General features: G+C 42.2%; 1 protein-coding gene across 1 annotated transcript in view; it reads right to left on the bottom strand.

Moving 5' to 3' along the window:
- CSMD1 (CUB and Sushi multiple domains 1) overlaps positions 1-19,687 on the bottom strand; it is a 2,085,346-nt gene that overhangs the window by 359,229 nt on the left and 1,706,430 nt on the right. Inside the window, 2 exon segments of the mRNA XM_018042044.1 lie at positions 5,387-5,556; positions 14,997-15,185. Of these exon segments, the coding sequence (XP_017897533.1) occupies positions 5,387-5,556; positions 14,997-15,185 (359 nt within the window).

Below are 19,687 nucleotides of genomic sequence, written 5' to 3'. Positions count from 1 at the left end.
CTTCAGTGCTCAGCCATCTTCACAGTCCAACTCTCACATCCATACATGACCACAGGAAAAACCATAGCCTTGACTAGACGGACCTTAGTCGGTAAAGTAATGTCTCTGCTTTTGAATATACTATCTAGGTTGGTCATAAGTCTTCTTCCAAGGAGTAAGCATCTTTTAATTTCATGGCTGCAGTCACCAACTGCAGTGATTTAGAAGCCCCCCAAATTAAAGTCTGACACTGCTTCTACTGTTTCCCCATCTATTTCCCATGAAGTGATGGGACCAGATGCCATGATCTTCGTTTTCTGAAATGTTGAGCTTTAAACCAACTTTTTCACTCTCCTCTTTCACTTTCATCAAGAGGCTTTTGAGTTCCTCTTCACTTTCTGCCATAAGGGTGGTGTCATCTGCATATCTGAGGTTATTGACATTTCTCCCAGCAATCTTGATTCCAGCTTGTGTTTCTTCCAGTCCAGCGTTTCTCATGATGTACTCTGCATAGAAGTTAAATAAGCAGGGTGACAATATACAGCCTTGACCTACTCCTTTTCCTATTGGGAACCAGTCTGTTGTTCCATGTCCAGTTCTAACTGTTGCTTCCTGACCTGCATACAGATTTCTCAAGAGGCAGGTCAGGTGGTCTGGTATTCCCATCTCTTTCAGAATTTTCCAGTTTATTGTGATCCACACAGTCAAAGGCTTTGGCATAGTCAATAAGGCAGAAATAGCTGTTTTTCTGGAACTCTCTTGCTTTTTCCATGATCCAGCGGATGTTGGCAATTTGATCTCTGGTTCCTCTGCCTTTTCTAAAACCAGCTTGAACATTAGGGAGTTCATGGTTCACGTGTTGCTGAAGCCTGGCTTGGAGAATTTTGAGCATTACTTTACTAGCATGTGAGATGAGTGCAATTGTGCGGTAGTTTGAGCATTCTTTGGCATTGCCTTTCTTTGGAATTGGAATGAAAACTGACCTTTTCCAGTCCTGTGGCCACTGCTGAGTTTTCCAAACTTGCTGGCATATTGAGTACAGCACTTTCACAGCATCATCTTTCAGGATTTGAAACAGCTCAACTGGAATTCCATCACCTCCACTAGCTTTGTTCGTAGTGATGCTTTCTAAGGCCCACTTGACTTCATATTCCAAGATGTCTGGCTCTAAATTAGTGATCACATCATCATGATTATCTTCTCTTACATGATTTTTTCATTGAAAACAAGGAAACATCATGTTTATATGTGTGGGAGGGTGTATACGTAGAAAATGTGGCCTTTGTATAGTATAAATCATACTATTTATATGGGGGCAATACAAACAGCATTTAAGATAATCTCTATACTTGTATCCCCTTTTTTGGATTTCCTTCCATTTAGGTTACCAAAGAGCATAGCATTACCTAAGTTATACAGGAGGTTCTCATTACTTATCTATTTTAAATATAGCATCAATAATAGATATGTGTATACATATAACTGATTCACATTGCTGGACAGTAGAAACTAACACAACTAGGTGCCAATAAAATTAATTAAAATTAAGGTAATCCCACATGAAACTTCTTAACACTTTGATATTTATTAGCATGTTCAATAAAATATATGCTTGTAAAATATCTCGGCACTTCAGATGACTGACAGTTTTTCTGGGATTCAATGTGGTAAGCAAGATTTTGTTCTGATTTTTTATTATAATCAACATGTTTAAACAGCACACAATCACAAACGCTTCCTTCCATTCCAATAATACTGATCAATATATATTTAATGCAGTGTCTCTAATCAATCACCTACACCAAAGTATTATTAATTGTTCTTAAAAGTTTGCCTTAAAGGCTGTACGTTATGTTATGCTCATTGCTAAGTTATATCCAACTCTGTGACCCAATGGACTGCAGCATGCCAGGCCTCCCTGTCTTTCACTATCACATGGAGTTTGCTCAAATTCATGCCCATTGAGCTGGTGATGCTATCTAACAATCTCATCCTCTGCTAACCACTTCTTCCTTTGTCTTCAGTCTTTTCCAATATCAGGGTCTTTTCCAATGAGTTGGCCTTCACATCAGGTACTGAAACTTCAAAGTATTGGAACTTCAGCTTTAGCATCAATGCTACAAATGAATATTCAGGATAGTTTTCCTTTAGGATTGAGTGGTTTGATATCCTTGCTGTCCAAGGGACTCTCAAGAATCTTCTCCAGCACCACAGTTAGGAAGCATCAATTCTTTGGTGCTCATCCTTCTTTATAGTCCAACTCTAACATCCATACACGACTACTGGAAAAACCATACCTTTGACTATATGGACCTTTGTCGGCAAAGTGAGGTCTCTGCTTTTGAATATGCTGTCTAGGTTTGTCATAGCTCCCCTTCCAAGGAGTAAGCATCTTTTAATTTTGTGGCTGCAGTCAATGTCTGCAGTGATTTTGGAGCTCAAGAAAATAAAATCTGTCACTGTTGCCACTTTTTCCCTTCTATTTGCCATGAAGTGATAGGAATGGATGCCATGATCTTAGTTTTTTAAATGTTGAGTTTTAAGCCAGCTTTTTCACTCTCCTCTTTCCCCTTCAGCAAGCGTCTTTTCAGTTCCTCTTCACTTTCTGTCATTAGAGTGGTATCATCTGCATATCTGAGGCTGTTGATATTTCTCTTGGCAATCTTGATTTCAGCTTGTGATTCATCCAGCCCATCATTCTGCATGATGTACTCTACATAGAAGTTAAATAAGCAGCGTGAAAATATACAGCCTTGTCATACACCTTCCTCAGTTTTGAAGCAGTCTGTTTTTCCATGTCTGGTGCTAAATGTTGCTTCTTGACCTACATACAAGTTTCTCAGGATACAGGTGAGAGAGTCAATTCCTAGGCAGGTTGATAAGAAATCCAGGGTCCCTGAGGAAGAGATAGGGGTCTGAAATTCTCAAGGAGGAGGAAAGGACAAATGCCTTTTTTCCCTTTCCATTCCTTAGTCTTGGTTACATAAAATGTTTTTTTGTTTCTTTTTTCTTTAAGTGGAGAACTGATGATTACACAACAAACAACTCAGTTCAAACTCTATACTAAGCATTACATACCAACAATGTATCCTGCTTGAAGACAGCTTCTCCTTGAAAACCTCCTAACTAATCCTGTTATCTTAGAATGTATATCATGGGAGTGGCTCTAGTAAGATCTTTATATTGTTAGTTCTAATTCTGTCATATTTAAATGTAAATTATGGGAGTAGGTCTAGAAAGATCTTTATAACCTTGAGACATTCTTTTGATTTATTGTAATAACCAATTAAAAAAGTATATAACTCCATTGCTTAGACTAGTGAGGGCACACTCTTTGTTCCCCTTCTAATGTCTATGTCAGAAGCTTTCTCTATTCCTTTACATACTTTAATAAAACTCTGGTACACAAAAGCTCTGGAGTGATCAAGCCTGGTCCCTGGTTCTAAAGCTAAATCTTTTTTGGAGATCAGGAATCTGACACCATTTGCTGTAAGCCATCACAGGTAAGGTGGTCTGATATTTCCATCTCTTTAAGAACTTTTCAGTTTGTTGTGCTCCGCACAGTCAAAGGCTTTAGTGTAGTCAATGAAGCAGAAGTAGATGTTTTTTGGAATTCCCTTGCTTTTTCTTTGATCCAGTGGATGTTGGCAGTTTGACGTCTGCTTCCTCTGCCTTTTTTGAATCCAGCTTGTACCTCTGGAAGGTCTTGATTCACATACTTTGAAGACTAGCTTGAAGGATTTTGAGCATAGCCTTACTAGCATGTGCAATGGGTGCAGTTGTATGGTAGTTTGAACATTATCTGGTATTGCCCTTCTTTGGGATTGGAGTGAAAACTGATGTTTTCTAGTCCTGTGACCACTGCTGTATTTCCCAAATTTGCTGACATCTTGAGTGGGAGGTTAGCAAAGAAAATAGTTTTGTATGATTCGACTTTAACTTTTTCTAGATCAGTGAGGATATTCTAGTTTATACCTGAAAATCACTTCTTAATTACAGTGACTCATACTGTCAACATGAGCTTTTTCGAAAGACCATTACAATGAAAGAACAGCTAAAATAAAATCTGTCTGCTAAATTATGACCTAGAACTGTAGTCAAGGGTGGACTTGGAGGAAGGGAGCACTTGAGTCTGGAAGCTTCTCTTGGCCTGTGCACATGGTGGATACTGCCAGCGATCTGCTTCATCCACTACACACAGAGCACCCTTGGAGGGCACTAGGGTCCCCCCGTAGCAGGCTCTTTGCATAGCTTCTCAATGCTCACAGCTTCAAGTGAGCCAAGTTAACTGGCCCTGAGATGGAATGCTGTGTTTGTCTGTGCAGAAGAACATGTGAGTGGGCACCTTAGGACTTTAGAAAGGGAATGAGACGGGTCCTTCTTGTGAACCAGCGGTGATCATGGACAAGGTACTCAGTCCCCCTGGTACTCAGTCCAACCAGCTGTGGACAGGCTGGATGGTGGCCAGCATGGTCTTTGTTGCTCAAAGCCACTCTCTTTCCCTGAGGCTCGGGCTGCAAGTGGCTACTCAGGCCCTAGACCCAGGGAGGTCCCAGTTTGCTGACATAGTTTCAGGAGATATAGGAAGAATTTCAGAAGGAGCTTGGTGGTATCTGCAGTTGGAGCTGAGATTTTCAGGTCAAGGTAAGACCTGGTGCCATGGATCCATTTATCTGCCCATTTTCCTGAATCCATCTGGAATGTGAGTAGTGTGCAGGTCTGAACCCCCCCACTCCCACCCCAGAGCAGCTCCCCGAAGCTCTGATGCTAAGAATCACCTCCTGCAATGACCCTTGTGTCTGGCCCCATGCCTTGGACACCCCAGAGTTCTGTGAACACAACTCAGCCTTGTGTGTGAGACTGCCTCCTCCAGGCGTGGCTTCTCCACATCACCCTGCTTGGTGGCCCCAGGACAGTGGTCAGGTTTGTTTCCACTGTCACATCAAGATCCTTCCAGCTCTGAAGGATGCTCTGTCATGACCACATTTACAAATCAAGGGGGGCTGCAGAAAGGGTTGGTCTGAGGATCCTGTGAGTTTTTTACTAATACAACTCCTAGTGTGCGCTAGGCACAAGGCTACAAATATGCATCCATATTATATTTTTTAATCCTCAAAACATCACAAAAAAGGTAAGTACCATTGCATGTTTTCTATATATAAGAAAACTAAGATTAACAATCTTAAAAAAAAATATGCCTAAGATGCATTTCAGATCTGAGATATTTTAAAGTCCAATACACATAATGCTAGAGACCACTATCTCAAACCAGTTGGATAAGCAAATTGGGAAAAATGTGTATATATAAAGATATGTTAATATAGGTATATATCTATATCTATGATATAGCTGGATCAAGATCCTATATATTCCTTGCAAAGAAATGATTAAAGAAAATTATTTTTACCTTCAGAATATCTCCTTCAAACAGCTGGAAGCTTCGTGCTCTGAGATGGATCCCCTTGCCAGCTTCCGTTTCAATTTGATAGATACACTCATGGTTATTATCATAGTTTGACGGGAAATTTGGAGATAGCAATGTTCCTTCATTTCCTTTGACACTTGCTCCACATTCAGCTAAAATAAACAGAACATTAAAAAAAGAAAGAGGATTCAAAAGTGGAATTACTGATTGTAATAAATAAAAACTTTAAAATCATGGCAGCCCTCTTCTCTCTCAATGCATGTCTGCTGTTAACATATTGCTTTTATAGACTAACAACTTCTTTTCACTGTTTTACCAACTGGACAGGAAAGATATCCCCATTCATCCCATTTTCAAGATTTTCTTGTTTCTTTTAGTAGACGGCTTCTTCCTCCTATCCTGCAAAGAGTTCTAGGGTGAAACAGATAAGCCTGAACACTGACTGACCCCTGGGTGCTCGCCTCTTTGAGCCCCAGCTCTGCCTTGTGAAGCGTCACTGCCGACCCCTACGTGCTGACTCCGCAGTGATGTCCACATAGTTCCCCCCATCGGCACTCTGTGGCATTAGTCTGGATGCACTTAAATGGGATTTTCACTATGGACTGGACCACTGAGTCCCCCACTGCCATGTCACAGTCCTGAGCCCGTCTGACTGTCTTGGGACAGAAGTCCCTTTGATGGCAGGAAATACATTCTTTTCCCCTTTTCCTGATGAAAGGAGAAGGCAGTTCACCTCTAGATCCAAATTTACATAAAGAACTTAAATCAGAGTAAAAATGAAAACAAATACAGCCCTCAACTTTCTGCCAAAGTCACCTAGACTAGTCACCAGAGAAAGTCACCTAGACTCTCAGCACCCATTTCCTCACCAATGAAAGTGAGCATGTTAGGCTAACCTCTAAAACTCTAAGTGTCCAAAATAGCCACAACAAGATAAAATTGCCCTGAGTTTGCATGTGTGTGTTTGCATATGTGTGTGTGTGGGCATGCCTGCATGACAAGAATGCTCCATGTGATTCTGCATGAAGTAACTTATCAGCCACACTATGTGATAAGCACAGCAATTTTTAAAATTCCAACAAAACAAGCCTGAGTGTGAAGAGTAATGGTCAAGTTGGAAACTGAAAATAAGTAAAATGTCTGCACATAATGGGGGCGAGAGGGGGGCAAGGTTCACTTTAAGGAGGGGCCTCCTGAGGGTCACACAGCTTTGGCAATGTCCCAGGCATGCCCGTCTTCATAATCACAAATCTCTGACTGCCCAGTCTCTCTCTGACAATAACTGCAGTCCTCCTCTGTACCAGGAGTGGGGCTTCCCTGGTCTGATGATGGAAGGAACAAGCTGGAGATTCAGGATCAGCTCCAGACGATTTGTGCCCTTGAACCTCAGGATGCTCCCACATACGAGGGCCAGGAAGAGAATCAGGGAGAAAACACAGGAGAACTTGGTTCCCTTGCCCTTACCTTTCCCTCCAAAAGGACATAAAGGGAGGTTTTATGGGAAATGGAGAAAATGTTAAGAAAGAAGCACAAGTGGCCTTGAGGGCATGACTGAAGCAGGGTAACATTTGGGAGAACTTAGGTGATCTGGCTGCAAACACAGACTGGGCCAGACGGCAGGGGGCGTCTGGGGGGTCATGGAACCAGGATCCCTGGAGAGCTTGGAGCACAGAGGTGACCTGATAGATGGCTGTCTGGAAAAGAGGACACACACTAAAAGAAAACAGTGAACCCAAAGATTCTAAAGGAAACAGTCATAGTGTGAAAATGGACATGTTAACAAATTCTAGAATTCCCAGTCTAGAGGGACACGCTGGAAGATCAAATAAGTACTTATGATGCTGGGAAAGACTAAAGGCAGGAGGAGAAGGGTAAGACAAAGGATGATGTGGTTGGACGGCATCACTGACTCAGTGGACGTGAGTCTGAGCAAGCTCCAGGATATAGCAAAGGACTGGTATGCTCCAGTCCATAGGAGTTGCAAAGAGTTGGGCATGACTCAGCGACCGAACAACAGAAGGGTCGATAAAAAGTATAAGACTTTGCCTGTCTAGGTACAGCAATCTATTCTTCTTTTGGTCTATTTGTCACTTGAACTGAATGCATTTTTATAAGTATTACATGATTAAATAAAGAAAACAATTCTAAGAGGTCAGTATCACTGCTAAGTCCATTTTACAGATGAGGAAACAGGCAGATTAATTAACCTGCTCAAGATCACATGGGGGCAGGCTGAATGGTTGACAGAACTGGGATTTGAACCTCAGGTGGTCTAGTAACAATCACACTACATTGTCAAAGTACAATATTTATTATTAATTATGCTTACAGATGTTAAGTAACCCACGAGGAACACATGTGAATGTATGACTCCAAAAGAGTAGCAACATGAGGTGGTCATGACTGAGCATCTTAACATTCCACAAAATATCCTGCCATGGTACAGGAGCCTCTGCACTGGGATCCTGTTTGTGAGGCAGGCTAATGACTTAAGTTTATTTCCAATTGAATATCCTAGTGCACAAAGACAGATGCAACCTGATTTTCAAATGAAAGAACTGGAATGTGTAAAGAAGACTAAGTGCTCTAAAGCCCAAGACTGTCCCATAGGAGATAATTGAGTGAAATATGACAAGGAGTAAAAAAGCAGGTGCTCAGAAACTTAAAGAATGCAAGTCATCAGAATTTCAGAAATTCTTTGAACTCGATTTCAGACATCCATTGTAAATCTCCATTCCCGGAGCAATTAAATGTGTCAATTTTAAGTTCTTACCATAATCCATTTAAAATGACTTTAAGATGAAAGGATATAACTTCCCGTAAAATGAATCATTGGCTCTTTTTTTTTTAATTTTTATAAAGAACCTCCTGAAACTGTAATTAAAATTGAATTGTCATTTAGAGTTTTGTAATGGAACTAAACATAACAGTAAATGAAAAAAATAAGAGTCAATTGACTTTTCAGTTAATTCTTCTGTACAAAAGCATCAACCTGTGCAGGCTGTCTTGCAGCTCTGGGTGATGTAACAGAAGAGATGAGAGGCTTAAAGGACAACATTAATCAGTATTTCTCACAGCTTTGGAAGCTGAAAGTCCACACCCAGAGGATTAACCATATTATCTGTAAGTATTAATATTCAATATTAAGAGATACTTTATCAGGGATATTAATTTACTATTTGATAGTAACACAGTAGGTGAAAATATATGCTGAAATGGCAACTCACTCCAGGATCCTTGCCTGGAGAATCCCATGGACAGAGGAGCCTGGCGGGCTACAGTCCACAGGGTCTCAAAGAGTCAGATACAATTGAATGATTGAGCATGCACGCAATCTGCCTACTTACACTGATCTGGATTCAAATTCTGTTGCTGAAGACTTGCTCCCCTAAACACTACTGAAGCCCACAGTGCCTCTCATCTCATAGGGACACTTCTTCACATAAGGAGTGCAGGTCAGGGCAGTTCTCAGCCCAGGTGTCCACTCAAAGTTCTGTTTATAACCAGGTGTTTAATAGGGAAAGGTGAAGCAGCGTGCTCATAATTCTCTTGGCCTTCCTCCAGGTGTGATCTTCAGAATGGATCTGCAGCTCTTGGCTAGGGATGGGCTATTCTTATTTCTATGATTTTGAAGGAAGAAAGATAGACACAGAGTGCCAATGAATCAAACTGTGAGATCAAGATAGGCACCTCTGAGAGAAATAATGGTTGCTTGACAAACATTTACTGAATAAGGCCCAGAGGTGGATCTGGGCTAAGGTAGCCCCCACTGTAAAGGAAAGGTCAGCCCAGCTGGGGAGACAGAGATAAGAAGACAAGCTTATTGGCTCAGACAGTGATCCCAGAGGGTCCCTCTCTAGCCAGGGAGTAAGCAGGGTGGAGAGAGCCGCATGGAGGGGGCATTCAAAATGGGGAGGGGCAGTCTGGCAGAAAAGGGAGTGCACGCTGTGAGTAAGGAGCAGTGAAGAGAGAGGCCTACAGGTAAGAGAACCAGGCAATTTTGTGTCTTGTGCAGCACATCTGTATGTGAGTGTAGGTGTGTGTCTGAGCTCAAGTACACAAGTGAGCTGCGTGGGAAGTCGGAGGGTCTGCCAGTGAATAACACTGACCCTCCCAGAGGCTGCCTCAAGTTCTGTTAATGGACAGGTGGGGGAGACTCTGAATTCAGACAGATTACTCTGCGGCTGCGGCCCCCTGGGGGGCAGTCCTGGAGGCAGGGGCATCTTCAGGGTGTGAAGGTGAAGGGTTCTCTAGGCCCGGCAGAGAGGACCCCTGGGGGAAGTAGAATCTTGAGAACTACCACTATTCGGATGTGGCGAATGAGGGAAAGGGGGGGGGGATCTCCCAGGTGCCACGTGAGTCACCTGCTGGGTTTTATTGCCCTTGGAAATATGGTTAGTCAGACGGACTCTGTTCTTTGCAGCCAAAGATGGAGAAGTTCCATACAGTCAGCAAAACCAAGACCTGGAACTGACTGACTGTGGCTCAGATCATGAACTTCTCATTGCTTAAACTTCAGGCATAAATTGAAGAAAGTAGGGAAAACCATTGGTTCATTCAAATATGACCTAAATCAAATTCCTTATGATTATAGAGTGGAGGTGACAAATAGATTCAAGGGATTAGATATGGTAGACAGAGTGCTTGAAGAACTACGGAAGGAGGTCCATAACCTTATACAGGAGACAGTGACCAAAACCATCCCAGAGTAAAAGAAATACAAGAAGGCAAAATGGTTGTCTGAGGAGACCTTACAAATTGCTGAGAAAAGAGAAGATGCAAAAGGCAAAAGAGAAAGAGAAAGATATACCCAACTGAATGCAGACTTTCAGAGAATAGCAAGGAGATATAAGCAAGCCTTTTTAAATGAAAACACAAAGAAGTAGAGGAAAACAACAGAATGGGAAAGACTAGAGACCCGAGCAAGAAAACTGTAGCTATCAAGGCAACATTTCATGTGAAGAAGGGCATAGTAGAGGACAGAAATGGTAGGGACCTAACAGAGGCAGACGAGATTAAGAAGAGGTGACAATGAAACACAGAACTATACAAAAAAGGTCTCAATGACCCGGATAACCAAGATGGCGTGGTCACTCACTTAAAATCAGACATTATGGAATGTGAAGACAAAGCTCAACATTCAGAAAACGAAGATCATGGCATCCGTTTCCATCACTTCATGGGAAATAGATGGGGAAACAGTGGAAACAGTGTCAGACTTTATTTTGGGGGGCTCCAAAATCACTGCAGATGGTGATTGCAGCCATGAAATTAAAAGACGCTTACTCCTTGGAAGAAAAGTTATGACCAACCTAGATAGTATATTCAAAAGCAGAGACATTACTTTGCCGACTAAGGTCCATCTAGTCAAGGCTATCGTTTTTCCTGTGGTCATGTATGGATGTGAAATGTGGACTGTGAAGAAGGCTGAGCACCGAAGAATTGATGCTTTTGAACTGTGGTGTTGCAGAAAACTCTTAAAAGTCCCTTGGACTGCAAGGGGATCCAACCAGTCCATTCTGAAGGAGATCAACCCTGGGATTTCTTTGGAAGGAATGATGCTAAAGCTGAAACTCCAGTACTTTGTCCTCCTCATGCGAAGAGTTGACTCATTGGAAAAAACTCTGATGCTGGGAGGGACTGGGGGCAGGAGGAAAAGGGGACAACAGAGGATGAGATGGCTGGATGGCATCACTGACTCGATGGATGTGAGTCTGAGTGAACTCCAGGAGTTGGTGATGGACAGGGAGGCCTGGCGTGCTGTGATTCATGGAGTTGCAAAGAGTCGGACACGACTGAGCGACTAAACTGAACTGATGCATTACTACTGATGCTGGGAGGGATTGGGGGTGTGGAGAAGGGGACAACAGAGGATGAGATGGCTGGATGGCATCACTGACTCAATGAACAAGAGTTTGGATGAACTCCGGGAGTTGGTGATGGACAGGGAGGCCTGGTGTGCTGTGATTCACGGGGTCGCAAAGAGTCGGACATGACTGAGCGACTGAACTGAACTGAACTGATGTGTTACTACAAACAAAGTTAGTGGAGGTGATGGAATTTCAGCTGAGTTATTTCAAGTCCTAAAAGATGATGTTGTTAAAGTGCTGCACTCAGTATGTGAGCAAATTTTAAAAGCTTTAGCAGTGGCTGTGGACTGGAAAACATCAGTTTTCACTCCAATCCCAAAGAAAGGCAGTGCCAGATAATGTTCAAACCACTGTACAATTGCACTCATTTCATATGCTAGCAAGGTAGTGCTCAAAATCCTTGAAGACAGGCTTCAGCAGTACATGAACTTAGAACTTCCAGACGTACAAACTGGATTTAGAAAAGGCATACAAACCAGAGATCAAATTGCCAACATTTGCTGTATCATAGAAAAAGCAAGGGGATTAAAAAAAAAAATCTGCTCACTGACTATGCTAAAGCCTTTGTGTGGAAAATTCTTAAAGAGATGGGAATACCAGACTACCTTACCTGCCTCCTGAAAAACCTGTATGCAGGCAGGACAAGAAGCAATGGTTAGAACCGGACATGGAACAACAGAATGGTTCAAAATTGGGAAAGGAGTACAACAAGGCTGTGTATCGTCACCCTGCTTATTTAACTTATACACAGACTACATCAAGTGAAATGCTCGGGTAGATGAAGCACAAGCTGGAATCAATAGCCAGGAAAAATATCAACAATCTCATACATGCAGATAATACCACTCTAAAGGCAAAATGTGAAGAGGAACTAAAGAGCCTCTTGATGAAGGTGAAAGAGGAGAATGAAAAAGCTGGCATAAAACTCAACATTTAAAAAACAAAGATCATGGCATCTGGCCCCATCACTTCATGGCAAATAGATGGGGAAAAGGTAGAAACAGTGACAGACTTTATTTTCTTGGGCTCCAATATCACTATAAATGATGCCTGAAGCCATAAAATTAAAAGGCGCTTACTCCTTGGAAGAAAAGCTGTGCCAAAACTAGACAACATGTTAAAAACCAGAGACATCACTTTGCTGACAGAAGTTTGCATAGTCCAAGCTATGGGTTTTCCAGTAATCATGTATGGATGTGAGAGTTAGACCATAAAGAAGGGTAAGTGCCAAAGAACTGATGCTTTCAAACTGTGGTGCTGGAGAAGAGTCTTGAGAGTCCCTTTGGACAGTAAGATCAGACCAATCAATCCTAAAGGAAATCAATCCTGAAGGTTCATTGGAAGGAATGACGTTGAAGCTGAAACTCCAATACTTTGGTTACCTGATGTGAAGAACTGCCTCATTGGAGAAGACCCTGATGCTGGGAAAGATTGAAGGTGGGAGGAGAAGGGGATGACAGAGGATGAGATGGTTGGATGGCATCACTGACTCAATGGGCATGAGTTTGAGAAAACTCCAGGAGTTGGTGATGGACAGTGAGGCCTGGCGTGCTATAGTTCACGGGGTCACAAAGAGTCAGACACGACTGAGTGACTGAACTGAACTGAACTGATGCTGAAGCTAAAGCTCCAACACTTTGCTGACCTGATGCAAAGAGCCAGATCATTGGAAAAGACCCTGATGCTGGGAAAGATTGAGGGCAGAAGAAGAAGGGGGTGACAGAGGATGAGATGGTTAGATGGCATCATTGAATCAACGAATGTGATTTTGAGCAAACTCCAGGAGATAGTGAAGGACAGGGAGGCCTGGCATGCGGTAGGGTGCTTCATGCAGTCGCAAGAGTTGGACATGACTTATTGACTGAACAATAACATGGCTATTCAAAGGTCTCTTGTGGCCAGATGGGCTGGAAGGAAATTTGGAGAGCAGCTGGTAAAACACAAGAGGAAAAATATAGAACAGCCTCAGCCCAAGCCACTGTGCTGTCTCAGTGCTGGGATGAAAGACCTAGTGTTGGAATCTTGCTAATTGTGCTTGTGGGCAAAGGTCTTAGGTTCTTAGCGTTCCCTTCTGTAGAATGGATTTGACACGTGCAAAGAGTTCAGAGCTGTGCTGGTCTCGAAATATTAACTATTATTTCAACCCCAGTTGCTCCTCATTTTACATTTAAGGCAGTGATGCAAAAACCCAGATAACAAGAATGAATCGAGATAAAATAGAATAAAGGCAAATAGAATATTATAATTGATAGACAATGTTACATATGGGGAATAAATCTTCAACGTCATTGGGTTGGGAGTTTTTTCTCCAGATTTTAACTATCTTGTTCAGTAATTTCTAATTTGGGGTAAATGGATTCTAGGCAACTCTGGGAACATCTAGGATCATCTAGAAAATTATTTTCTTAGAATGTATTCCTTTTTCCTTTAGGCCATCTTCAAAATTAGCATCCAATTCTCAAATAAAATCCATAACCAAAAAAAAAAAAAAAAAGTGAGGACTACTGTTTTTGGAGAAAGTCAGATCATAGAAAGGTCGGATATGCACCCCGGCAGGAAGCAGAGATGATACACTTCATGTTCATTTGTCTAATTTTTTATATTAAAGTCCTCACTACCTTATTGTCTATGCTACATTGGAACTCAAAAAGACAGTATTGACTTTTGAATCACATAATATTTCTAAATGATTAAAGAGATTCTGTGCTTTGGAAAAAGTATGGTGCACTAAGTTAACAATTCAGCATTTTTATGGGTTATGAAATTTCAGTTTCATAACTTGCCCACCAGGCTCTAGTGTATCAGCTGGTAAGAGGTGTGTGGAAGGTACCAGGGGCTTCTCAAGAACTCAGAAGGCTCACAGTTAAGGGGTCTGAGGGTCCTAACTAGACAATGCCATAATGCTGTGACATTAGCCATGCTTGGTAGCTCTACAGGACAGATTGCAAGCCCTTCTCATGCTGAGCAGCATTGCCGAGGGCAGGCAGAAGACACTGCCCCTAGAGCTAATGACTAGACTGGCCAGACCTTCAGCCAAGCTTTCGTGTTTAAACTCTGAGCTCCAGATCGATTCTCTGCTGAACTCCTCACAGCAGCACAGGCTCAGGTTAACAACAAATACACCCCACGGAATGGGCATCCTGATTCCACAGTCTCAGCACAGTGCCTCGTGCCAAATACCTAGATAAAGATTCACACAGCTCTACAGAATGACTGCTTGAATTCCTCGAGAACACAGGGAGAAAGCTAATCCGGCATTAGAAATGCTAGCATGCCCACTTTGCAGGAGTACACACAATCCTCTAATCAGAGTGTAAAGAAACAACAAAACCAGCACTTTCAATTGTCACCAGGAGAGGCTCACTGCTTTTTAGCAACAGAATTCTTTGAGGTTGTGGTAATACAGCCTGCCTTCTAGCTTTTTTTCTTTTGTCCCAGGTACACAGTGTATATGTTTATATATATCTTCTTCCTCATTACTACACTTGACACAGGCTTTAGTTTCACCCGCATTCAGTCATGAGGTTTTAGACCTGAAAGGGGCTGGTTCTGTCACTGAGGCAACCACAGCCCAGAGGGGGTCTGGTTCCCCTGCCCTGGGAAGTGGAGTCTCTGTCCATCCCAGCAGGTGGCCCTCACCCCTCCCTGGCCCAGGGGCCCTGCGCTGACTGCACCACGCCCTGTCCCCTGGATGAATGAAATGAAAGCGTGTGACCACCTACCCACACACCTTGGCAGAGGTGCACTCCACACACGGCGGCCCCCACCCAGGCACGTGAGCTTGGTAGCACCTTCTAAGCGGTAACCCGGGAAGCAGGAGAAGGTCAGTGCGTCCCCGACTCCGAAGTGAAAGCCGATTCTTCTGCTGAAGGCAGGGACGCCAGGGTCATCGCACGGCTCTAGGTCGTACTCTGAGACAGGAAGGGACAGAGCATATGTGGGAACCTGTGTAAACACTCAAACATCACTTGGTAAGAATCCAAAGCTGCTATTATGTTTTAAAAAGTAAACCACTAGACATATTTTTTTTTTCCCAGACTGCTGTGACTGTCACATGGATTGTTGTTCTTTGTACTATAGGTTTTCACATGACAAATGGAATAACTTATAGTATTTAAAAGGGCTTCCCTGGTGGCTCAGAGGTTAAAGCATCTGCCTGCAATGTGGGAGACCTGGGTTCAATCCCTGGGTCGGGAAGATCCCCTGGAGAAGGAAATGGCAACCCACTCCAATGTTCTTGCCTGGAAAAATCCCATGGACGGAGGAGCCTGGTAGGCTGCAGTCCATGGGGTCGCAAAGAGTCGGACACAACTGAGCGACTTCACTTACTCACTTTCTTATAGTATTTAAAAAAGTAGATGTAGGGACGTCCCTGATGGTCCAGTGGGAGACGTTATGCTCCCAAAGCAGGGCACCCAGGCTCAATCCCTGGTCAGGGAATTAGATCTCACACGCTGCAACTAAGAGTTTGCACGCTGCAACTAGGACCCAGTGCAGGCAAATAAATAAATATTTAAAAAAAAAACAGATGTATAACATTATAATACCCTGACCCATTTAGAACTGTCATTTTAACAGTATGGACTTATTCTAGTGACACATCTAATTGCTGAAGTCAGTTACTGTCCTCTTCTTAAAGGTGATTTGGATAAACAAGACCCAGTGGAGCAGAAACTAAAAGCAACATCACAGGGTTTTGCTGGTGGAAAATTTATCATAACCAATTCTACTCCTAAAATACACCTCAGTATGGAACAGCAAAACTGTAACCTGCCTATGTTTCAATTTTAAGCCATGTTTTATTGAAATGCAATAGAAAATGTTCTGGAAACTGCTGGAAATTTCTGCAAACTACTCAGGAAGTAGGTGCTAATTTAGTAATCAAGAAAGAGGAAAAAAAAGATTAATGTCTGGTGTTTTGCTGCATTGGGGGATTAAATGTACAAAATACCAGTGCTAATAAAACTTTATATTTATCTCAGTCTATGGTGTTGATTCTTTCAAGCCTCAATTATAACAGCACAGTTGCATCTGCAGTGTCATTGGTCTCAAGGTCCAGCCTTCAGACCCTTTTTCTCCTTCTTGCCTTTTCCTTCAGTGTCTAATGCCCAGTGCTTATTCAGATAGGATCAAATGGTGACCACCAACAGGGATTTGAGTGATAGAAAGAGTTTCAAAGAAGTTAAAGGGACAGTTAAAGAATGAGCATTATTGTGATGAAGGGGAGACAAAAGAGAGGTTTTCCTAAGGTGGTGGGAAAGTGTGCTGGTTCTTCTGAAAACAAATTGCTTCCCCTTCCTGATTTCCAGCTCTCTTCACTGTGGATTCTGTATTCTCAATAAACATGGTAAATTCAACTATCATTCCCCCAGTATTTCTCAATTTAAATCCACGTTTTCCACTCCCATCACCCACAAGTTTAATCACTGGTGTCCTGACCTCATAAGAAGAAATCTCTTTCCCCATTTTCCCCTTGTCTCACCCAATTGACTGGTCAACATGTGAGTGGCATGCTTGCCACACTGTCTTTGTCCTACTTTTCATTTAGGTAAAAACTCTATTCTGGATCTCTAACATAGTCAAACTACTCTGGTCACTCTGGAAATATGATCATTAATTTGACTTATTTTTAATATGACCCAGAAAGGGGAAAAGTAATATCATTTAATTCAATCCAATAAATATTTGTTTGTCACACCAAAACATAACGGTAGCCTTCCTAGGAGGATGATCAGACAGCACTGGACCTCTGGACGGAGGAGTTTGCCCGGTGAGGGATGAAGAAAGGCTTTGAATGAAGAGGAAACCACATCTGTAAAGGCACTGAGGTGCCCAGATTCTCATCTTTTGTAGAGAATGACCAGGAAATTATGTGAACTCATAGAAAGTTGGCATTCAGAAGGCAGAATCATAGGAGGTATGCTGAAGGGAGGTTGGAATAGTAAGTGGACACAGAGAATGGTCAGAAATGGACACTCAAGGCAGAGCAGATGCATCTGAGAGGTGGACAGCCTGACCTAAACATTCTAGCCTACAGAGTTACTCTCTCCCAATATCCCCTCATTATCTGCAGGGACAGATAACGTGTGATACATACAGACAAACACGACTCCTTGGCTGAGTTCTTCTCTCCCAATACCCCTTCATTATCTGCAGGGACACTGACTGGGAGACACAATTGACAAATGATCCTTTACTGTCTGTGTGTGCAGGTGCACTCAGGTGTGTCTGCTCCTTGTGACCTCACGGACTGTAGCCCACCAGGCTCTCCTGTCCATGGGATTCTCCAGGCAAGAATACTGGAGCGGGTAGACATTCCCTTCTCCAGGGGAATCTTTACAACTCAGAGATCAGACTCAGGTCTCTTGTGTCTCCTGCACTGGCAGACGGATTCTTTACTCACTGAGCATCCTAAGAAGTCACTTCAATAAACTTTCTAAAAAGGACAGAAACAAACCAGACTAACAAGGAAAAACAAAATCCAGATATAAGAGCATACTGATTTGGTACCAATATCTGAAAAATCCTCAGATGGGCAAAGGCTTCATTTGCACAATAAAGTTGTTACTTCTTTGGGCAGAAAAAATAAACTCCATTGTGTTAGTGTCACTGGCAATCGTTCACAGCCCGGTTTCAGTGTATTTTGTTCTTAGCCTGACTCTCTGAGTGTGCATGTGTGATACAGAATAGACAACCATGACTCCTTGTGCAAGTCTTCTAGACTGTGTTCTATGGGTTGTGTGCAAGCGAATTGTTACACATGCTCAAAAAGTGTTGCCACTTTGGTTTAAAATTTAAAAATGCCTGAAATAGCCACAAAGACACAGGAAAGTGTGTGTTGCTGTTCCTGTTGTTCCCTTGCTTTTTTGTTGAGGAAGTTTATGGAAGGAGACAGTCGACTTTACACCCGCCCTCTGACTCCTGCAGTCAAAAGCCTCCCTGTAGTGTGCCGCTTGTAGCTGTGTGTGGGGAGGGATGGAACTAAGAAAGACGGTGCAGAACAGATAGAGGCTGCGCAGACGCCTGAGAAACATCTACAGCCAGATCCACAGACTGGCACCACTGCCAATTTCTGTCTTTGGAGTATTCTGCTTAAATTCATTTTGGATCATGATGAAAGGAGGAAGAGAGTGGAGTGCTAGTCTCACAGTGATTCTAATTGAGATCCACCCCGGGAGAACACACAGAGAGACGGATTTAGGTATTAGCGTTAGGAAGATTTAAGTCTTTGATACAGAAAGTGGCCAATTTCATGATTACCATTGATTGTGGCAAATTCTGATGATACCAAGTAGTCTGAGCCTGTCTGGAAAGCTCCATTAATTCAGTGAAATAACAGGAAAAATCAACAAAGTCAGATTAAGATAAATGGCAATTGGTCATAATTACAGGGAGTATAAAATGATTCAGAGCGTCTTAAAATCCCTAAGAAGTCTTTTTTTTAACAACATTTCAATTTGAAAATCATACTTCAATAAAGCTAAAAAAGAGACTATTTCATTTTCTATATTTTAATGATCATGTGATATTTAGTAAGTGTTTATTGACAACTTAACTAATTCCTACTATGTGTAAGATACTGGACTGGAACTGTTTTGATGTGGAGGAGGAACAAGGAAATACTTCTACAAAGAGTTTTAGCCTCAGAACAGGAGATAACATAAATATTCAGATATTTTAGCAAAGAATCTGATGAGTTGCATCAAAAGTTATTAAGGAATTAACTGGAACAATAAAAATAGAAGAAACTACTTGTAATTACAGGACTCAGAGACCACCTTATGAAAACTGCTTTAGCTCTGGGCAATGAAACGTGATATGGGAAACAACTTTATTTGCCGAAGCATCAGATACACAAATGGAAGTTAATAGAATTGTTTACACCAGTCAGTCATCTCACAGCAGTGATTGCCTCTGCCAGCTGGGGTGCGTCTGAGACCCAGCAGGACATCTGACCCTGATGCTTGTCGAACACTGTTTGCTTACGTGATTAAAATTATCCCCCACATGTTTGACCAGTGAACTGTCTGTACTGGTTTTTCTCACCTGTAAAAATATAGTAATACTGTTCTTAGCAATCTAACACATACAGACAATGGCTGAAACTACATAAACCTCTACATAAACCTCTCATAAAGTATTATCTATGTATTATAATAAAGGTGAACATGTTTCTTAATTTTGGAGTATGGTTTTGTTGCTTTAATGATGGCATTAACATCAACAAGAAGCTCATCCTCGATTGTGCATCCTAAAGGTGGCTTTCATCACAAGTACTGGGTCTCCTGGAAGGCAGGACCCAAACAATGAGACCACAGTGAATTCTGAGCACATTCCCCAGTAAGGGCAGTGTCCTCAGAGGTTTTGGTAGCACTGATGACAAGAGGCTGAGACGGCAGTGGTATTAGCAAAT

Source organism: Capra hircus, chromosome 27 (genome assembly GCF_001704415.2).
Source record: "Capra hircus breed San Clemente chromosome 27, ASM170441v1, whole genome shotgun sequence".
Classification (NCBI taxonomy): domain Eukaryota; kingdom Metazoa; phylum Chordata; class Mammalia; order Artiodactyla; family Bovidae; genus Capra; species Capra hircus.
This window is presented reverse-complemented; position numbering and strand designations above follow the sequence as displayed.